Raw genomic sequence first — 17,907 nt, forward strand, 5'->3', positions numbered from 1 at the left:
CTTGGCTGTCCTCTTCTGCCTCGGGGTGGCCCCGGGGGCTCGGCCTGCTGCCTCCTCCTCTGATGCCACCACTGCCTCGTCCCGGGGTTTCTCCTCCAAGCTGGGCTCCTCGGGAGGGCGCCCCATCCTGCCCCACTTCCATGCTGCCCTGAGGATGCACCCTTTTCCCTGATCGGTGTTATTAGTCGCTGCCAGCTTCGATGGGAGGACATGTCAGCAGTGGCAGAGGCCCAGTCCCGCATTTGCTGTGAGAACTAAATGAGGTGATGTGTCTGACTTCTGGTGGTTGCAAGCCAGAGTGCACCAAACAGCAGCAGCGATTGCTGTTGCAGATCCCTTGCACTCCCCATCACCATCGTTCTCCAGTGGTTTCAAAGATTCAGTGAGATAAGGGATATAAAGTTCCTGGGACGTAAGAGAGGGACGTAGAGGCTGCAGCTTGGCTCTCCTGTTGGTCCCAGGGCCCCACTGAGGAAACTGACGCTTGCAGTGGGGTGCAGTGACTTGTCCGAGGTCACAGGCTGTCACCCCGCAGGTTTCCCCCTTGGAGGGCTGCCAGTATTCTCATCACGGTGGTGACATCGCACCCTCGTCTCAGCCTGTGTGATCCTGCAGGTTGGGTTGGAGTTTTCTGCAGACTCTCAACCCAGGTTTTCCAGGGATTGGAGAAAGCCTTTGAAAAGCTTTGTTAATTTTATTTATTTATTTATTTTTAAGAATTGTTAATAAGTTAAAATGCACTGCACAGAGTCTTGTTTTGTTCTGTTTTTAACATTTGGCCGCACCGAGTCTCACTTGCGGCACTTGGGACCTTTGCTGTGTCACGCAGGACCTTCCGCTGAGGCACGCAGATGCTCCTGTTGGGGCCTGTGGGCTCCAGAGCATGTGTACCTCAGTAGTTGCGGCGCACACCCTCTTTAGTTGTGCAGCTTGGACTCTGGAGCACACGGGCTCAGTAGTCGCGATGTGCGGGCTCAGGTGCTCTGAGGATGTGGGATCTTAATTCCCTGACCAGGGACGTAACCCGTGTCGCTTGCATTGCAAGGCAGATTCTTCAGCTCTGGACCACTGGGGATCTACACAGAGACTCTTGGAACATAAGCACATCTGGAAACTTATCTGGTCTACTGGGCTTAGTGATCAGAGGGAATTTTAGCCTCAAGTTTGGGGCTAAGGAGGTTGGAGGTGCATCTTTCTTTCCTGCGAGCTGGAAGCTGTGTTCCGAGCGAGGCCCTCCTGTTCTTTGGATCGTGCTTCCCCAGTGCCAGTTTATTCTGAAATCGCTTCGGGCTTTCTGACAGCTCACATTCCTCTCTGCCTCCAGTCAGCTTCCAGGACGGGCTTGCAGAGGAAGTGGCTTCAAACCCTTGTCAGCCACCTGTTTCAGATTCCCACTGTGGGGAAAGGTGTATAATAAAACCTGAATATACACGAGGGGAATTTGCCCAGGTCATGTGTGTCTGTGTGTGGTTTTGCAAGAAGAGTATAAGCTGTAAATATGAGGAAATGTTTGCACAAATAAATGAGGATTTAGTCACTGTGACTGGATCATCTCTAAGGGGAAATTCCTTTTCAGAAAAGCAGGTGTCGGTTCCAGATGGTCACATGTCGGTTACCTGTGAGCCGAGCTCAGGAGGGAGAATAGGGAGCTGGGGGGGTGGGGGTGGGGGGTCGCCAATAACTGCCAGAGCACAGGCCGGGGAAGTCACGACTCGGTGGCAGAAGGGCTCTTGAGCTGGAGCTGAGTGCTCTTTGTGCAGACTCGGGAGCAGTCTGGCCTGCGAGACGTGGGTGGCAGGTCTCGGTCCTCTGGGCTTCAGCCTCTGACCTGGCAGAGTGTGGTCGTGGGGGCGGAGGTGCATCCTCCGTGGAGTTGGCCCCCGGGGCGGTTGGCGCATGACTCGTCTTCCAGAAAGGTGCAGTGGCCGGGCACCGGGAGTGACCTCAGGCCTCTGAGCAGAGCCCAGCGGGAAGGCGGGGCCTCTGCAGAACCTGTCCTCTTGTATCTGAGTCACAGGAAGGAGTTGAGTTTTCTCCCGGGTGAGGTGCTGCAGTCAGACTTCTTCAGCAGGCCTCGCTCCAGCTACCGGTGCAGTGGGGATGTTATTATTGTTATTTGGGGCAGTATGCTCTCTCATGAACATTTAAATTTCACCATTAAAACCATGAGCTCAAGTATATGCTGGCCCTGTGTTCAGATTTTTTAAATAAAAGTAAATGGGCAGACAGCTCTTAGCATTGTACAGTGTGTTCAAGGATTAGAGAAAATCTAGGGGGTGGTATAACTACACCTTTATACGCTTGGTAGCATGAGTACAGGGAGGCACAGGCCCTACGATTGGAGGAAAACCCACCGTTCAGGACTGAACAGAGGTCCTTGGCAATGGGGGTATTATGAATGAGCGCCCCACCCAACCCTGACCCCACCCTGGGTGCTGTGCAAATCGAGGCCAGATAGGAGCGACCCCCAGAGCCTCTGTAGGTGAAGAGAGGGTTGGTGTCAGACCTGAGTTCAGGTCTGTTCTTGCTTCTTGATTACCTGGGGACGCTGGGCAAGTTGCTTGTTCTTTCTCAGCCTCCACTTTCTTAGCAGTGTACAAGGAATATAAGTGGTTTTTTTTAAGTGTTTTGTTCGTTTGGCTGTGCCGGGTCTTAGTTGCAGTGTACAGTATGTTCAGTCTTGGTCACACCGCGTGGAATCTTTAGTTGTGGCATGAGGGATCTGGCTCCCTGATCAGGGATGGAACCTGGCCCCCTGCAGTGGGAGGGTGGGGTCCTAGCCTCTCCAAGTCCCAGGATGTAAGTCCTTGAATGAAGTGGTGGACCCTTCTTGACAGTGCTGCTGTGAGGGTTCGGTGAGTTTCCAAGTAGCATCACTGCCCAGAGCACAGCAGGTGCTCAGTAGGTGGTGGCCCTTGCGACTGCTGTCGTGCCTGTTGTGGTGGTTGGCGGTCTGTAGGAGGGCTTTGGCCATGGAGACCAGTTGTGGGCATGTCTGGGGTTTCCCTGGTGACTCAGACGGTAAAGAATCCACCTGCTATGCAGGAGACCTGGGTTCAGTTCCTGGGTCAGGAAAATCCTCTGGAGAAGGGAATAGCTACCCACTGTAGTATTCTTGCTTGGAGAGTCCCATGGGCAGAGGACTGGCAGGCTACAGTCCATCATGTCTGCAGTGACGTCTGAGCAGATGAGAAAGCGGTACTGGGCCCCTGAACAGCTTGGGGACGGACGCACTTCTTAGCTTGCAGCAGGGTTCCCTGGATTCTGAAATTCTACTTTGTGAATGATAAGAGGCAGTCAGCAACTGCACATACAATAAGAGACTCATCGCTCTTCTAGAAGGTTCTAGGAAATCCCTAAAAGGGATCTGATTGTTTAGGATTGGTGGTGAAATGCCCTTGGCCAGGGGAGCTGGGAAGGCGAGAGGAGCGAATTCAATCCGCTGTGTTATCTTGGAGCTCTGGTTTCTGGGGAGACAGGCTCCCATCTGGAGGGGTGACTGGTGAGGTCAGAGGGCTGTGGAGCACAGTGGTAGCACGGTAGATGCTCACGAGTGGTGGCCCTTGCGACTGGGATCAGCAAGGATGAGTGGTGGCCCTTACGACTGTGACCGGCACGCTAGATGCTCACGAGTGGTGGCCCTGCGACTGTGATCATTGCTGTTGTGATGGTTGGTGGTCTGCAGGAAATCAGCTGTAGGAGGGCTTTGGCCTTTCTGCCCTTTCTGCCAGTGGGGAGACAGCTGCTGGGGGTGGTGAGGGGCTGACGTTGCCGTCAGAGGGTCCTGAGAGCACCCTGTCTGGTAGCCCCGAACCATACTCTTTCGTAGTTGCTTGGAACCTGAAGGCAACTTTGCAAGGAAGAAAGTGCCTGAAACCCAAAGCCTGTGTCAGATTCCGTAGCAGTTCCTGCCTACCCTCTCTACCCACTTCCCAGTTTTGCTTTTCTAGACCACCAGGTGAGGAAAACTGGTGTGGGCGTGCCTGAGGGGCTCAGGCTGGTCGTGGGTCTCTGGAGTCCAGGCCCTGGGCTCTCGGGGGGCTCAGGTTGGGAGGGGAGCTCCCCTAGGGAGGGTCCTGACAAGGGATCAAACGCTAAGCTGGAGTTTCAAGGCTGGCAGCCCCATAACCTTCAAAAGAGCAGCCGCTGCAGTCCCCGGAGTAGACATTGACCCTAAATAGAAGTGACCCTTTATGTTTCAGATTCCGTGTAAAAAGGGAAAGAAAATCTCCACGACAGTGTGGGGGCTGTTCTTCACAGGCTTGGTGGGCCCCGGGACTTTTAACTTGACTCTCTACACTTTGAACGTGAAGGATTTCTGAATCTTGCGTTCACAGGAATCCATGGCCTTGTTTGGGACCGTCCTCTCAATCACAGGCTTCCAGGCCCCACCTGAATGCCCAAGGGGGGTAAGATTCCTTTGTCGGTGTCTCAGGCCTCCTTTGGGTCTGCCATGAAGTTCAGCCATGGCGGGTTTCGCTCACACAATGCACTTTCAGAACGCGCCCGTGCGACTGTCTTTGGTCTCTTTTCCCAGCGGAGAACACGTCCACACCCGGGGGAGGGTGAAGCAGCCGTCCAAAGCTGCCTTCCCTCCCTGGCCCGTGTTTAGTTACCACTGCCTTTTGACAAAAGAATTACTTTCTCTTCCTGGTTTTGAATCGAGGACCTTTTGTGTATTTACTGCAAATGTGATAAATGCTAGTCTTGTGGAAACCAGCTGCCCCTTATGGCTGGGGGCGGCGTTTTTAACACCTGGCGGTTTGCATTTCAATATGGTGGCTTAAAGCGTGTACACACGCGCACACACACACACACACACACACACACACACAGAGTAAAAACAAAACCCAGCTCAAAACAGAGATCGGTCTTGGCTGCTAGGAGGGAAGCGAGAGTGGAGGAAGCAGCAGAACGCCCTGGAACAGGCAGTCAGGCAGGGCCCCTTGCTGGGAGGTGACTGCCCACAAGGGGAGGACCTCTGTCCTTTAGCTGCATCTGGGTGACATCCATCACCACCTCCCGTGTGCCACGTCCTGTGCGAGATCTCTGCTATTGAAGAGCTCACACATGGCTGGGTGTCGTGGGGGCGGGTGCCTGCAGGATAGGGCACCTGGAGGCAGACGACTGAAGTGCTGGGCCTGCTGGACCAGGCAGGGCAGCTTCCCCGAGCAGGTGGTGCCGGGGTTGGGTCTTCAGAGATGGTAGCTTAGCATCGTAGGTCTGCTGCAACAACATACCGTGGACTGGATGGTTTCCATGCAGGCGTTTATAGTCTCAGAGCAGTCTGAGATGAAGGTGTCAGTGGGGTTGTCCTTCCGAGGACCACGAGGAAAAGCTGTGTTCTAGCCTTTCTCCGTGGCTGCTAAAAGGTCCTCTTCTCTGAGTCTTCCTGTTGGTGTGTGTGTCTTTGTCCAGACTTCTTGTTTTCATTAGGACACCAGTCATATTTAGGGCCTACCCTGAGCACTTCATTTTTAAAAATGCATCGGGTCTTAGGGGTGGCGCACGGGTCCTCCTTGCGTCATGCGGCATCTTTCCTTGCGGCGCACAGACGGACGCTCTAGGTGTGACTCAGGCTCAGCAATTGCAGCTCTTCAGGTTTAGTGGCTCCTCAGCTTCAGTCCCCCCACCGGGGACCAAACCTGTGTCCTTCGCTTTGCAAGGGGGATTCTTAACCACTGGACCACCAGGAAAGTCCCCAGATGACTTCACTTCTTTAACAACGGTACCTCCAAATGGTTACATTCTGGGGTGCTGGGGTCAGGTCTTCAGTCTGTGAAGTTCAGGGGGACATGGTTCAGCCCACAGCAGATGGTAGGGTTTTCCAGGAAGGTGGAGCAGTTGTAGGAAGCTTTCCCCTCAAAGGGAGAGAAACCGCCCTGTGTGTTTGGGGACCTGCTTGTATTTGGGAGCATATGAGTTGGACAATGACAGCAGGTGAAAAAGGGAAAGTAGCGGATCAGATCGTATGTGAATCAAAAGGGTGGACTTGATTCTAGAGCCTTGCAGCTCACAGAGTCATCTCAGAGTCAACAGCATCCGCCAGGATCCCCTGTGGGAGGAAGAATCTCAGGCCCCACCCCAGACCTGCTCAGTCCGCATCTGCAATTGACAAGATCCCCAGGTAGTTCATGGGTGCGTTCAAGTGTGAGAAGCACTGGACTCGAGCAGTGGTTTCTCTTGGTTCCTTGGTCACCTGGAATTCTTTTTTTTTTTTTTTTAATTTTTATTTGTTTGGCTGCAGCAGGTCTTAGCTGCAGCATGTGGGAACTTTTGTTGCAGCGTGGTCTCAATAACCTCAGATATGCAGATGACACCACCCCTAGGGCAGAAAGGAAGGAAGAACTAAAGAGCCTCTTGTTGAAAGTGAAAGAGAGTGAAAAAGCTGGCTTAAAACTCAACATTCAGGAAACTAAGATCATGGCATCTGGTTCCATCACTTCATGGCAAATAGATGGGGAAACAATGGAAACAGTGACAGACTTTATTTTTCTGGGCTCTAAAATCACTGCAGATGGTGACTGCAGCCATGAAATTAAAAGACACTTGCTCCTTGAAAGAAAAGTTATGACCAACCTAGACAGCATATTCAAAAGCAGAGACATTACTTTGTCAACAAAGGTCCATCTGGTCAAAGCTATGGTTTTTCCAGTAGTCATGTATGGATGTGAGAGTTGGACTATAAAGAAAGCTGAGCACCAAAGAACTGATGCTTTTGAACTGTGGTGTTGGAGAAGACTCTTGAGAGTCCCTTGGACTGCAAGGAGATCCAACCAGACCATCCTAAAGGAAATCAGTCCTTGGTGTTCATTGGAACCACTGATGCTGAAGCTGAAACTCCAATACTTTGGCCACCTGATGTGAAGAACTCACTCATTGGAATAGACCCTGATGCTGGGAAAGATTGAAGGCAGGAGGAGAAGGGGACGACAGAGGATGAGATGGTTGAATGTCATCACCCACTCAATGGACATGAGTTTGGGTAAACTCTAGGAGTTGGTGATGGACAGGGAAGCCTGGCGTGCCGCGGTTCATGGGGTCGCAAAGAGTTGGAAGAGACTGAGCGACTGAACTGAACTGGGCTGTCTAGTCGTGGCATGTGCAGGCTTAGTTGACACTTAGCACGTGGGATCTTAATTCCCAGACCAGGGATTGAACCCGCGTCCCCTGCATTGGAAGGTGAATTCCCATCCACTGGACCACCAGGGAATGCCCTGCTGGGAACTCTTCCCTTCAAAATTCTGATATGCTTGGTTTGCAGTGTGGCCTGGTCTTTGTCGTGGTTATTTTTAAAGTTCCCCAGGTGATTCTAATTGCAGCCAGGATTGAGAATTCCTGTTTGGGGCAGTGGGGAGCCATTGGGAGTTTAAAGCAGGGTGTGGTGTGGGGGAGGACGCACAGAAATCGCTTCTGTCCTCTTTCCCAAGGGCAGGAGGTGCTAGGCCTTGGAACCAGGAGGAGCCCTGTCCTCCCAGTGACTGCCCTGCTGTCATTTGTCTGGGGCAGGTCAGAAGCGTGAGGGACCTGCCTGTCACGGGGGCCCTGACCTGGATGTGGCTCAGTCTTCTCAGGGCCCTGGGTGGGGGCATTTAAGCTCACTGCTGCCAGCGTTTTCCAGTGGTGGGGTTGGGAGGGATGAGCCTCTAACGGGGGTGGCAGGGCAGCCATGCGGGAGCAGGAGAGGAACCCCCAGCCGGGGTGTCTGGACGTGGTGTTCCTTCTTCCCGTTGCACTGGAGGTTCTGGAAGGCTGGACCCGCTCCTCGGAAAGGATGCTTTTCGTGGCTGTTGCACGCTCTAGATAAGCTCTCCAAAGCCCACCGGTGATAAAGGTGATCTCAAGAAAACAAACATCAGTGAAAAAGCAAACAAACCCAAACACCCAAACAGCATTTATCCCGGTTTAGCCGAGAGACTTGGATTAGGCAGGTCACATGACCCACAACTTTCCTTCAATCCTTAGGAGACTTCTTCCGTGGAAATCTTTTTCGGCAGCTTTGCAATTTTGATTTTCAGTTAATTAGATTTGTGCTGTTTGGGAGACTTGGTTAATGCATTTCACCCCACAGAGCTGATTTGCCTCTGTCTAAATTAGGTCTTTGCTACAGCAGAGGGTGTACCCAGGATATGTGAATATAGGCTCACAGGGGTGTTGAGAGGCCTTTCGACAAATAAACAGGAGAGGGCTTTGAAATCACCATTTATCATCATCATCATTATTGTGGAATATTGAGGTCCCACCGAGTGGAGAGAGGTGTTCTTCAGAGAAAGAGGGTCATCACGTGACTGCACAGTGGCCTTGTTCCAGGGTTCTCGAAATCCAACCCTGCTCATAGTCAGCTTGGGTTGTAACATTAATGAGAAGGGTTCCATTTGGAGGGTGTCACACAGTGCGTAATGTCAAGTAATGCATTTACCATCTCTCAACTCTTGGAACTGAGAGGGACTGTAGGAGTTGTCTCAGCCAGGCCTTCAATTTACAAGTCCGGGAAACTGCGAAGAATCAATGTTTTTGAACTGTGGAGTTGGAGAAGACTCTTGAGAGTCCCCTGGACTGCAAGGAGATCTAACCAGTCCATCCTAAAGGAGATCAGTCCTGAATATTCATTGGAAGGACTGATGCTGAAGCTGAAGCTCCAGTACTTGGGCCACCTGAATCAAAGAGCTGACCCACTGGAAAAGACCCTGATGCTGAGAAAGATTGAAGGTGGGAGGAGAAGAGGGGGACAGAGGATGAGATGGTTGGATGGCGAAACTGACTCGATGGACATAGGTCTGAGTAAGCTCCGGGAGATGGTGAAGGACAGGGAAGCCTGGTGTGCTGCAGTCCACGGGGTCCAAAGAGTTGGACACGACTGAGCGACGGAACTGAACTGAGGGTTCTTCCTACATTTGAGTTGGAAAGTTATAGGCCTCTCTTCCTTCTCCATGCGTCCCTGTCCCCCTTCCCCTCCCTTATTTGCAGTGGACACAGAGGAGGGGAGGGAGGTTCATCTGACTGCGTGGGTATTTGAGAGGCATCTCTCCGAACTGAGGAGCAGCCTGGGGCCTGGTTTTATGGATTCATCACAGATTCTGGCCTTTGTTCCCGTTCTCCCGTGTCAAGAGATTATAGACTGCTTGTTAGTGATATGACACCAGGAATCATAATTTAATAATTTACATCCTGCTGCTCTTCTCAAAAGGCTTGGAGGCAGCAAGGAAGAAAGGGGAGCTAGGTAGATAGAATCAGGGTGTTCAGAGGCGCTCCGGAGCCATCTGTGTGGGTGGGCCCTGTTTTTTTGCATGCCTGTGGATAAGATAGGTAGGACCTGTGTGTTAAGAGATCATGGGTCCTATCTAGGCAGGGGGTTTAAATTCCCTTTGCTTCCTGTCTGTTATCTCTGATCAGTTCCAAGTAGCTTGCCTATTGGAGTGTTGCTGATCAGCGGGCGGAGCACGCACTCGATTAGCCATGCCTGTCAAGGCCCGGAGGTGGGGGCATCTCCTCTCCAGGCACCACCAGCTGAGACTTCGATGTCTGGAGAATCCTATTTTAGGCGTCTTAGAAAAGGAAACAGACATAACCTCTGTCCTTGGGGGAAATTACAGTCGCATTACTGGAGGCAGAATATAAGCTTGAAGAGGACTTAATGCCCCCCCAAATCTCAACCATCTCAGTTAGCGTTATTAGCATCGTTTAGTAATAGCCGCCCTCAAACACTGCATCACATCTTGTGGTTTTAACACATGGAGATGCCTAGGACAGAAAAGAACTTAGGCGCACGATAAAGAGGTCAGGACTCGAGATGGGGTCTTATTTCCTGCGGCCGTGCAGCTGGTAAACACAGCCCAGGGCAGTACAGACCTGTCTCAGTTGTGCTTCTCAGGAAAGGGCCCAGGAGGGGGTTAGTGCAGGGTGTGGAGGGCAGGCAGGGTGAGCCTGTCTGGGCATGAGGGAGGAGGGCCAGGGAAGGTCTTCGGTGCTCCATAGGTGGCATCTTCTGTGCATGTTCGTTTATCGGAGCCTTTCCTCCTGTCTAGACTCTAGGCTGGTGTTATCTGAGTCCTCATCTTGAGACAGTCTTCTGATGATGGTCCGAGAGCTCCTGCCTCACTGAGGAGGTCAGCCTCGGGCCCTGGCCTTGGAGACCTGCTCAGCTTCATTTTCTTCTTTGTTCAGAGAGGGTGGCTACCTTACCATGGAGGACCCAGTGGGGGCCCAAGAACTTGAGGGGTGCTCGCTGCAGCTGGGGCTGTCTTCATGAGAAACTTGAGTGGAGCAGGGTGTGGGGACCTCCTGTCTGATCCCGGGCTGGAGGAGGTGCCTGTGGGGAGGTGGGGTGTGGGGCTGCGGGTTGCAGGGCCTGGGGAGAAAAGGGAGTCAGACCTGAAAGCGCCCAGCGCGCATCCCTGGATCCACGTCTCAGAGCCCAGGGGGTGTCTGAGTTGCAAGTTCCCTCTTTTCTGTTTTCTTGTGGTGTTTTGCCTTTTAAGTGCAAAGAAGATGCCGCACAGCGGGAACATCTGTGCTCCTCGGGACTCTGTGACTGATTTGTTAAATGTAAATTTCCTAATGTAGGTTATGGAACTGGTGAAGGGGAGATGCAGGCAGGCTGGCTGGGGAAACATCTCTCCCCACTCAGCTTCACACGGCGCGTGTGGCTCCGGGACCAGCCTGGAACAGGGCCGGACCGAGGCTGCAGCTCCCCGTGCCCTTGGCCCTTTGCCTGTGCCCAGGGCCTTGCTCTTGCCTTCCTCGAAGCCATAAAGAAGCAGCGGCTGGTGATCACGTGACCGGGTGGGTGGAGACAGTTCCCTCGATGGTTGTGAAGAAGGTGGTCGGAAGGACACAAAGCCTGCACTGTCGCGGGAGATGGGGACCTCAGTAGTTTTTTAGGGCGCCCTGGTTATCGAGTGAGGCAGTCAAGGAAATGGAGCCTCAGAGACACAAAGTGACTGTCTCGAGATCACACGAGCAGGTTGGAGGCGGCACAGCCAGCGCAGGGGCTCAGACACCCCGGTTCCTGCTGGAAAGACCTCATTTCCTCAGTTCTGGGTGCATTCCCATTCACTTCTGCAGCACGGGAACGCAGACTGCCTCCTGACAGGCGGATGGGATGGTGTCAGAATGGCGACCTTGCTCCACCCGTGTGGCTCCGGGTCCCATCAGACCAGGCAGAGCCTGTTTCCTGAGGGCTTGTTTTATGACTGGTGGTGTGCAGATTGCTTCAGACGTGTCTGCTCAATTTAATCTGAAACACACCCGGATCCTATCAAGTAGGGGTGTCTTACACCTGTTTCTGCTGAGAAACTTCAGCTCCTCTCCAGCCACGCTGCTGGTCAAGGGCAGAGCTTCCAACTTGCGGGGGCAGCAGGGGAGCTCTCCAGCCCCTTAATGCTCCTCCCTGCTGGCCTCAGGTGGGCTGATGGAGTGAGTCCTCGTCCGTCCCCCCTGGCCCCGTCAGCTCTCAGTGTCTCTGGAGTGAGACCGCGTCCTTCCATCCTGTGGTCAACAGGCTGCTGCCTGCCAGTTTTCCGGACACTTGCTGCCGAACTGTGTTCCGATCGAAAGAAACACAATTACTCTCGGAGACTCGAGGGCAATTGTGAACACTTGCAGCCCGCTCTCTTGTTCAATACTCGCTTGGAGGAGCTCTCTGGAGAGGACTGGAAAGCAGTCTTTGGGTGGAGAGTGATCTCTCTGGCCTCGGCTCTCTGGCGCAGGCAGGGATGGTCAGCTCTTCCAGCTCTTGGGGAGGGGGCAGAGTTATTTTTATTTAGGTGGTAATGTGGAGACTTGAATTCAGGGCAGAGGTGGCATCTCGCCTCTTTCAGGTGCAAGCCAATTTGTCGCACAGTAGCAGAGGGGATTGTTAGGGAAGCTGGGCTGTTTGGAGAGTCCTCAAGGGAGGAGACCTGAGAGGAGGGGCCGTCACGTGCTCCTCGCCAGTTTGCAGAGCACTTGGAGGTAATGTTTTCAGACAGAAAGGAAGGGCTAGAGGTTCCTACCCTTAGAGTCTCATCAAAGTGAGGCCCAAAGAGGAGGGATGATTCTTCCAGAATTCTGAATCCCGAGCTTGCTTCTCGTTGAGATAGGCGGGTGTGGGAAGGCATGCCTCTAAGCCCTGTCCTAAGGTGCGGATAGAAGGAGTGCTAAGCAGGCTCTGGCCGTCTTCGTGCCCAAGCTGTTGGCGGACGGGCAGGTGGGGGGGGGGGTTCCCGCGGAGGGTGACCCCCCCGAGAGAGGGGAGAGACAGGGGGCAGCATCTGAGCCCCGAGGTCATTCATTCCCCAGAGGTGGAGCAGGGCCGTCCAAGCCTACCCCTTCCCCGCTCTGCTGGGCCGCGCTGCCTCCATCAGGGGCCCCTCATCCAGCCCTCCTGACTACACCGCCCACCTGGACCAAGTGGAGGTGGGTGGAAGGACAGCCCGCTGTTCCTTGCTCTGGCCTGTACTGGGGAGCTGGGCGAGGGGAGGTGGGCTCCAGTGGCTTCCTGTGGACGCTGAGTACCCCCGAGCCCTCTGAACATGGCTCGGCCAGACAGGCTGGCTGGGACGGGGGGGCCCAGGAGCCTTCTGGCCAGTGTCTTAGGCCACCGTGTTTCTGTTGAACTCACGCCTGTGGCTTCCGGGCCCCATCTCTCAGTTATTACCTAGCACCACCAAGCAGACAGCGATGGTAATTATCAACACTCTGAGAGCGGCCATTCGCCGGACTTGGCAAGGTGACTCAGAACATTAGATCAGTATTAGAGGAGGAAAAGAAAAACGACTCAAGGAAGCCCCACCCCCCTCCTCCTGCGTTCTCCTGGTGCTCTAACACTCCAGAACATTCATTTTGAAGACAGAGGTCTCTGTCCTGCCAGAACTCACCGTGTGCTTCCTCCTGGGGACACACACAGGTTTCCCTGCAGTGGAAGGAGCTGGGTTCTCCTGGCTTGTGTCTGCTGCCCAACCCCGCCCCCAGGAGCCGTTGGGTTAGTGCTGGACAGGCACGCAGGGAAGAGGGCGTGAGGTCATGGGAGGCAGGACCAGGGCCGTGTGCTGGCCTGGGAAGCGTTGCCCTGGTTTTAAATGCTAAGTTCCATGAGGGTAGGACAGGCTTGGTCCTGTTCACAGCTGTACCTGCAGCGTGTGAAGCAGAGCCCAGTGTGTGTCCCTGAAAGCAGCGTTCAGGACTGGACCCCACTATGCGGAGCCATGAGGCAGGGAGCCCAGGCCCGCTCCTTCAGCCCCCGGGGCAGGAGGCGGAGGTACGAGGTCCGGTCTATGTGGGTGTGCTCTGAACCTCTGCCCAGGGATTGGCCTGTGGTATCCAGTTAGAACTTGAATGGAAAAATTTATTCCTGCTTCAGGAAAGCACAAGAAAAATATTTGTTCCCATCATCAAAGTGGAAATTTAAGTCAATGACAATGGAAACTATTTCTGGCCATTCACAGACTAGGAAGAGGAGGGAGGGAGCGGGTTGACTCACGCAGGGCAGTAGAATTCAGGCCCTGAAGACTGTAAATTTTAGGGGTGAAATAACAGCGTAGAAATAAAACTCCCCAAGGGAACATAAACCAACCCGTAATCACATACAAACAACAAACCCCGTCCTGTTTAGTGGTGTGTGCTGCGGCTCTAGGGGTGAGGGGCGGCCGGGAACTCTGGGCACTTGGGGCGGTGTTGGGTTTTGTCCTCTCGCACACAGTGGCTGACACCAGGTGGCTTCTCAGGGCGAACCGTCACTGATCCAAGCCTGATCTTCCCCACCCCCAGCTCTCAAGCTGGAAGACCCAGCTGTGGCAGCTGTAGGTCTCCGGATTAGTTTGCTACCTGGGAAGGTTTTCCAGGTGAAAATGGGAGGCACACGCAGTAGTGAGCAGAAGCCCACTTGGGAGTCGGGTGTTTCGTGGGTTAGAAGCAGGTTGGGAAGAAAAGCAGCTGATTAGGATACTCTAGCGGGAAGAATCAGAATTAGATGAAGTAAGATGGGCCCTGTGCGGGTGATGATTGGTGCGGCTGATGATTGGTCTGGGTGATGGGTGCAGTGGGGTTCATCATATGAATCTCTTTAATTTGGTGAATGTTTTGTAAATGTCCATAATAAATGGTCATAAAGGAAACAGCTGACCCCTGGGTTTCCCCCTCAGGTATCACCCCCTGGTGTTACTGGAGGTCTCTTTCCTTAGCTGTTCTGCACAGACTGACTTAAGACTCAGGCTCCAAATTCTGCAGAAAAGTGGGAAAGAAAAAATGTGAGACATACTTTTTATCAGGGTTTTGATTGAAAGCGTTACTTTTCCATGGACTGGAGATCCACACCTGAGAAGCAGTTTGGGCTTTCCTGCTCCTAAGGTAAAGGTAGAAGTCCAGGCGGGTACCAAGGCCATCTGGACACGTGGGTGCTCCCAGAGATCCAGGGACCCGTGGTGGCAGGGACCCGTGGTGGGTGCTCCCAGAGATCTAGGGGCCTGTCTGTGGTAGGTGCTCCCAGAGACCCAGGGACCCGTGGTGGGTGCTCCTGGAGATACAGGGACCTGTGGTGGGTGCTCCCAGAGATCCAGGGACCCATGGTGGCAGGGACACGTGGTGGATGCTCCCAGAGATCCTGGCACATGTGATGGGTGCTCCCAGAGATCCAGGGACCCGTGGTGGGTGCTCCCAGAGATCCAGGGACCCGTGGTGGCAGGGACATGTGATGGGTGCTCCCAGAGATCCAGGCACACGTTGTGGATGCTCCCAGAGATCCTGGCACATGTGGTGGGTGCTTCCAGAGATCCAGGGACCTGTCTGTGGTGGGTGCTCCCAGAGATCCAGGGACCCATGGTGGCAGGGACATGTGGTGGATGCTTCCAGAGATCCAGGGACCTGTCTGTGGTGGGTGCTCCCAGAGATCCAGGGAACTTCTGTGATGGGTGCTCCCAGAGATCCAGGCACCCGTGGTGGGTGCTCCCAGAGATCCAGGCACACGTGGTGGGTGCTCCCAGAGATCCAGGCACCCGTGGTGGGTGCTCCCAGAGATCCAGGCACCCGTGGTGGGTGCTCCCAGAGATCCAGGCACATGTGGTGGGTGCTCCCAGAGATCCAGGCACACGTGGTGGGTGCTCCCAGAGATCCAGGCACACGTGGTGGGTGCTCCCAGAGATCCAGGCACACGTGGTGGGTGCTCCCAGAGATCCAGGGACCTGTCTGTGGTGGGTGCTCCCAGACATCCAGGGACCCGTGGTGGCAGGGACACGTGGTGGATGCTCCCAGAAATCCAGGTTGCTAGTTCCAGTGGAGGCCTTTGCTGCTGCCCCAGCTGTCCCTTGGACGATGTCCCCTCCCTCTGATGGGCACCCCTCCCTCGATGGCAGTGCCAGACTTGGGTTCCCAGGGGCGGCTGCCACGCTCGTGTGGGTGCAGGTTGTGTTGCTCTGACTGCGCTGAGAGACCGTTCTGAAGGCAGCGGAGGCAGCAAGTGAGCTGGGGGCACAGCGGCTGCAGTCTCCCTGGTGGCTGCTCCTCACAGCCCTGGTCCCCTGGGTCTGTGACCTCCTCCTCTTCTGCCTGGCTTTGGGCTGGTACTTGTTGCTCAGGGGTAGCTGTGACCGTTTCAGAACGGATGGCTGTAGGTCGTACTTAGGAGTCGGCAGAGGCCGTCTCTATCCCAGAAGGATGGATGACAGGTGCTGTCCACACCACCCCCTCCCCCCCGCCCCCCCGCCGTTCCCCCCTCCCCCCCCCGCCCCCCGCCGGGGGCAGACTCTGGTCATCACTGCCTGACTTGTGTGCTTGCCCGGCAGCTGTACCCAGGAGGAGGCGGGTAAGGCGAGGTCAGGGGCAGGGGAGGGGCTGCCTCTCTCAGACGGTCCTGCTGTTGAAACAGTGATGTCACTTGGTCCATCAGAAGGCGGCCTCTAAAGGGGAGCCCTTCCCTGTGGGGCGTGAGGGCTGTCCCTGGCACTACGTTCCGTCCGCATCCATGTTCGAGGTCCGCGTGCACCAGGCTGGCTACAGCAGCCTCCCTCTTTCTCCCCCTCCACTGCCTGAGTTGGCATCGGCAACGTTCCTTCCCTGACCCTGGCACTGTCTCCCAGCTGGGCACCTCCTCCCTCTCCTCCTCTTCCTGTTCTTTCACCAGGCGGCCACCCAGGAGCATTTTCCAAAGATGCAAATGTGGTCATGACCGCTTGCTTCCAGCTCTCCTAGGGCCCGCTGTGGCCCGCAGGGCTCCGTGGGGCTCGGTGCTTGCAGGACGTGACCCCGCCCATATGACTCGGCCCCGCCCCTTGCCGCTGTGCCTGCAGGCTCGGGTTGCACCCTCACGGCCTGTTCGTCACCTGTTCTCTGCCGGTTCCACCCCCTCACCTTTGCAGCTGCTGGTTCCTCTGCCAGAAATGTTAACCTGCTTTGTCCTCCGAGGCTCCGAGCTCCTCTTTTTCCCTCAGGTTTCAGCCTGAACAGTGACGTCTTTTCTGTTGCCCACGTTTATTTGTGGGCTGCTCTTTCCTTTGTGGACCCCCCAACACCTTGTTACTATGGCACGGGTCTGCAAAGCCTCCTCTGCGGTTCTGATATTCAGAACGCTGTGAAAATCAGCAGTGTTTATTCGTTTTTAGTTTTGGCTGCGCTGACTCTGTCGCTTTGCACAGGCCGCCTTCAGTTGTGGCTCGTGGGGCCGCTCGAGCTGCTGTCCCGGCGCTTCTCACTGCAGTGTCTTCTCTCGTTGCGGAGCGCAGGGTCTGGGCGCACGGGCTTCTCTGTAGTTTGCGCAGGCGGGTTCAGTAGTTACGGGTGAGAGGCTTAGTTGCTCCGAGGCATGTAGGATCTTCCAAGACCCAAAATCGAACCTATGTCCCTTGTATTGGCAGGCATATTCTCAACCACTGGACCTCCAGGGAAGCCCCAGAAGTTTTTATGTAACTTATTTGGCTGCAAAATCTGACCTGAACTGTCTGGAGACTCTTGTGGTATTTTCTTGATCCCACTTGGCTTCACAAGTGGTTGATCACAGGCGTTGCTCCAGGCCCCAGGGAGGGGGCGAGGAAGGAGGAAAGGTTGATGCTTTATTACATGTACCCATTATCCGTCTGAAATCAGAAACATGTAAGTCCAAACCTATCTGGTCCAAGGCGAGGGAACCATGGGCTTATATTTATTGGTTCAAGTTGGCCCCTTCCCACTAGACGGTAAGGGTCTTGGACTGTGTCCTAGTCAATATTTTTGTGTTTCCTTAGAGTCTTCAAAAGTAACTGGCACTGTTAAATACCCAGTAAGAGTTTGTTGGATGAATGGATAATAATTGCTAGCATTTATTAACATTTATTAAGCACTCACTGTGTGCCAGGCTCCCTTCAATAAATGCTTTACTTATTTCTACTCATTTAATCTTCATAGCAGCCCCGTAAGAGTGAAACCGTACAACTCAGATTGAGGCTTGAAACCGCTGACTTTTCATTGAGATCATACGCCACGCCTGGTCTCAGGCCTCACTGAAGCTCAGGTTCTTGATGTGTCATTGCAGAATGAATTAGGGGAGAGACAAAGGGATAGGCACATTCCATAGACAGAGTGCAGTCTGGCTGAAAAGGTGAGAGTGGCCTCAGGGCGTGGGATTGTCTGGGAAAGGGAGCGGGGGCCCTGGGGGAGACACAGTGCTCGGGCAGAATGTGGCCCTCTCAGGAGGCGGTAGACCCTGAAACGTGGTGTGGTTAGTGTTTATGGGTAGTTTCATTAGGCTGAGGAGTGGGAGGATTATGCCAGCTGTTTTGGAGAGGGAGCAGAGATCTCCAGGAATTGGGCCACCACCCACCTTTTGATCTTTTATGGTTGACCTCAGAGCTGTCATGGCCCTGGTGGGCGTGTCATTTAGCTGATGCATTACGTTGACCGTATAATGAGGCTCAAGGTCTACCGGGACTCAGGTCTTCTGCCATCTTGGGGGAACTGGTCGTT

At 54.2% G+C, this 17,907-nt stretch overlaps 1 protein-coding gene across 14 annotated transcripts in view; it reads left to right on the forward strand.

The window, feature by feature from the left end:
* Positions 1-17,907, forward strand: part of MSI2 (musashi RNA binding protein 2) — a 403,146-nt gene that overhangs the window by 50,819 nt on the left and 334,420 nt on the right. For 2 of the 14 annotated variants that reach the window (XM_069602556.1, XM_069602559.1), the window contains exon 1: positions 4,343-4,409. The exons of the other annotated variants lie outside the window; for them this stretch is intronic. In XM_069602556.1, coding sequence (XP_069458657.1) covers positions 4,344-4,409 — 66 coding nt within the window. In that variant the 5' untranslated portion in view covers position 4,343. Of the gene's footprint in view, positions 1-4,342; positions 4,410-17,907 lie in introns of those variants that run through there. 14 annotated transcript variants of the gene reach the window in all.

The sequence above is a fragment of the Ovis canadensis genome, chromosome 11 (genome assembly GCF_042477335.2).
Source record: "Ovis canadensis isolate MfBH-ARS-UI-01 breed Bighorn chromosome 11, ARS-UI_OviCan_v2, whole genome shotgun sequence".
NCBI lineage: Eukaryota > Metazoa > Chordata > Mammalia > Artiodactyla > Bovidae > Ovis > Ovis canadensis.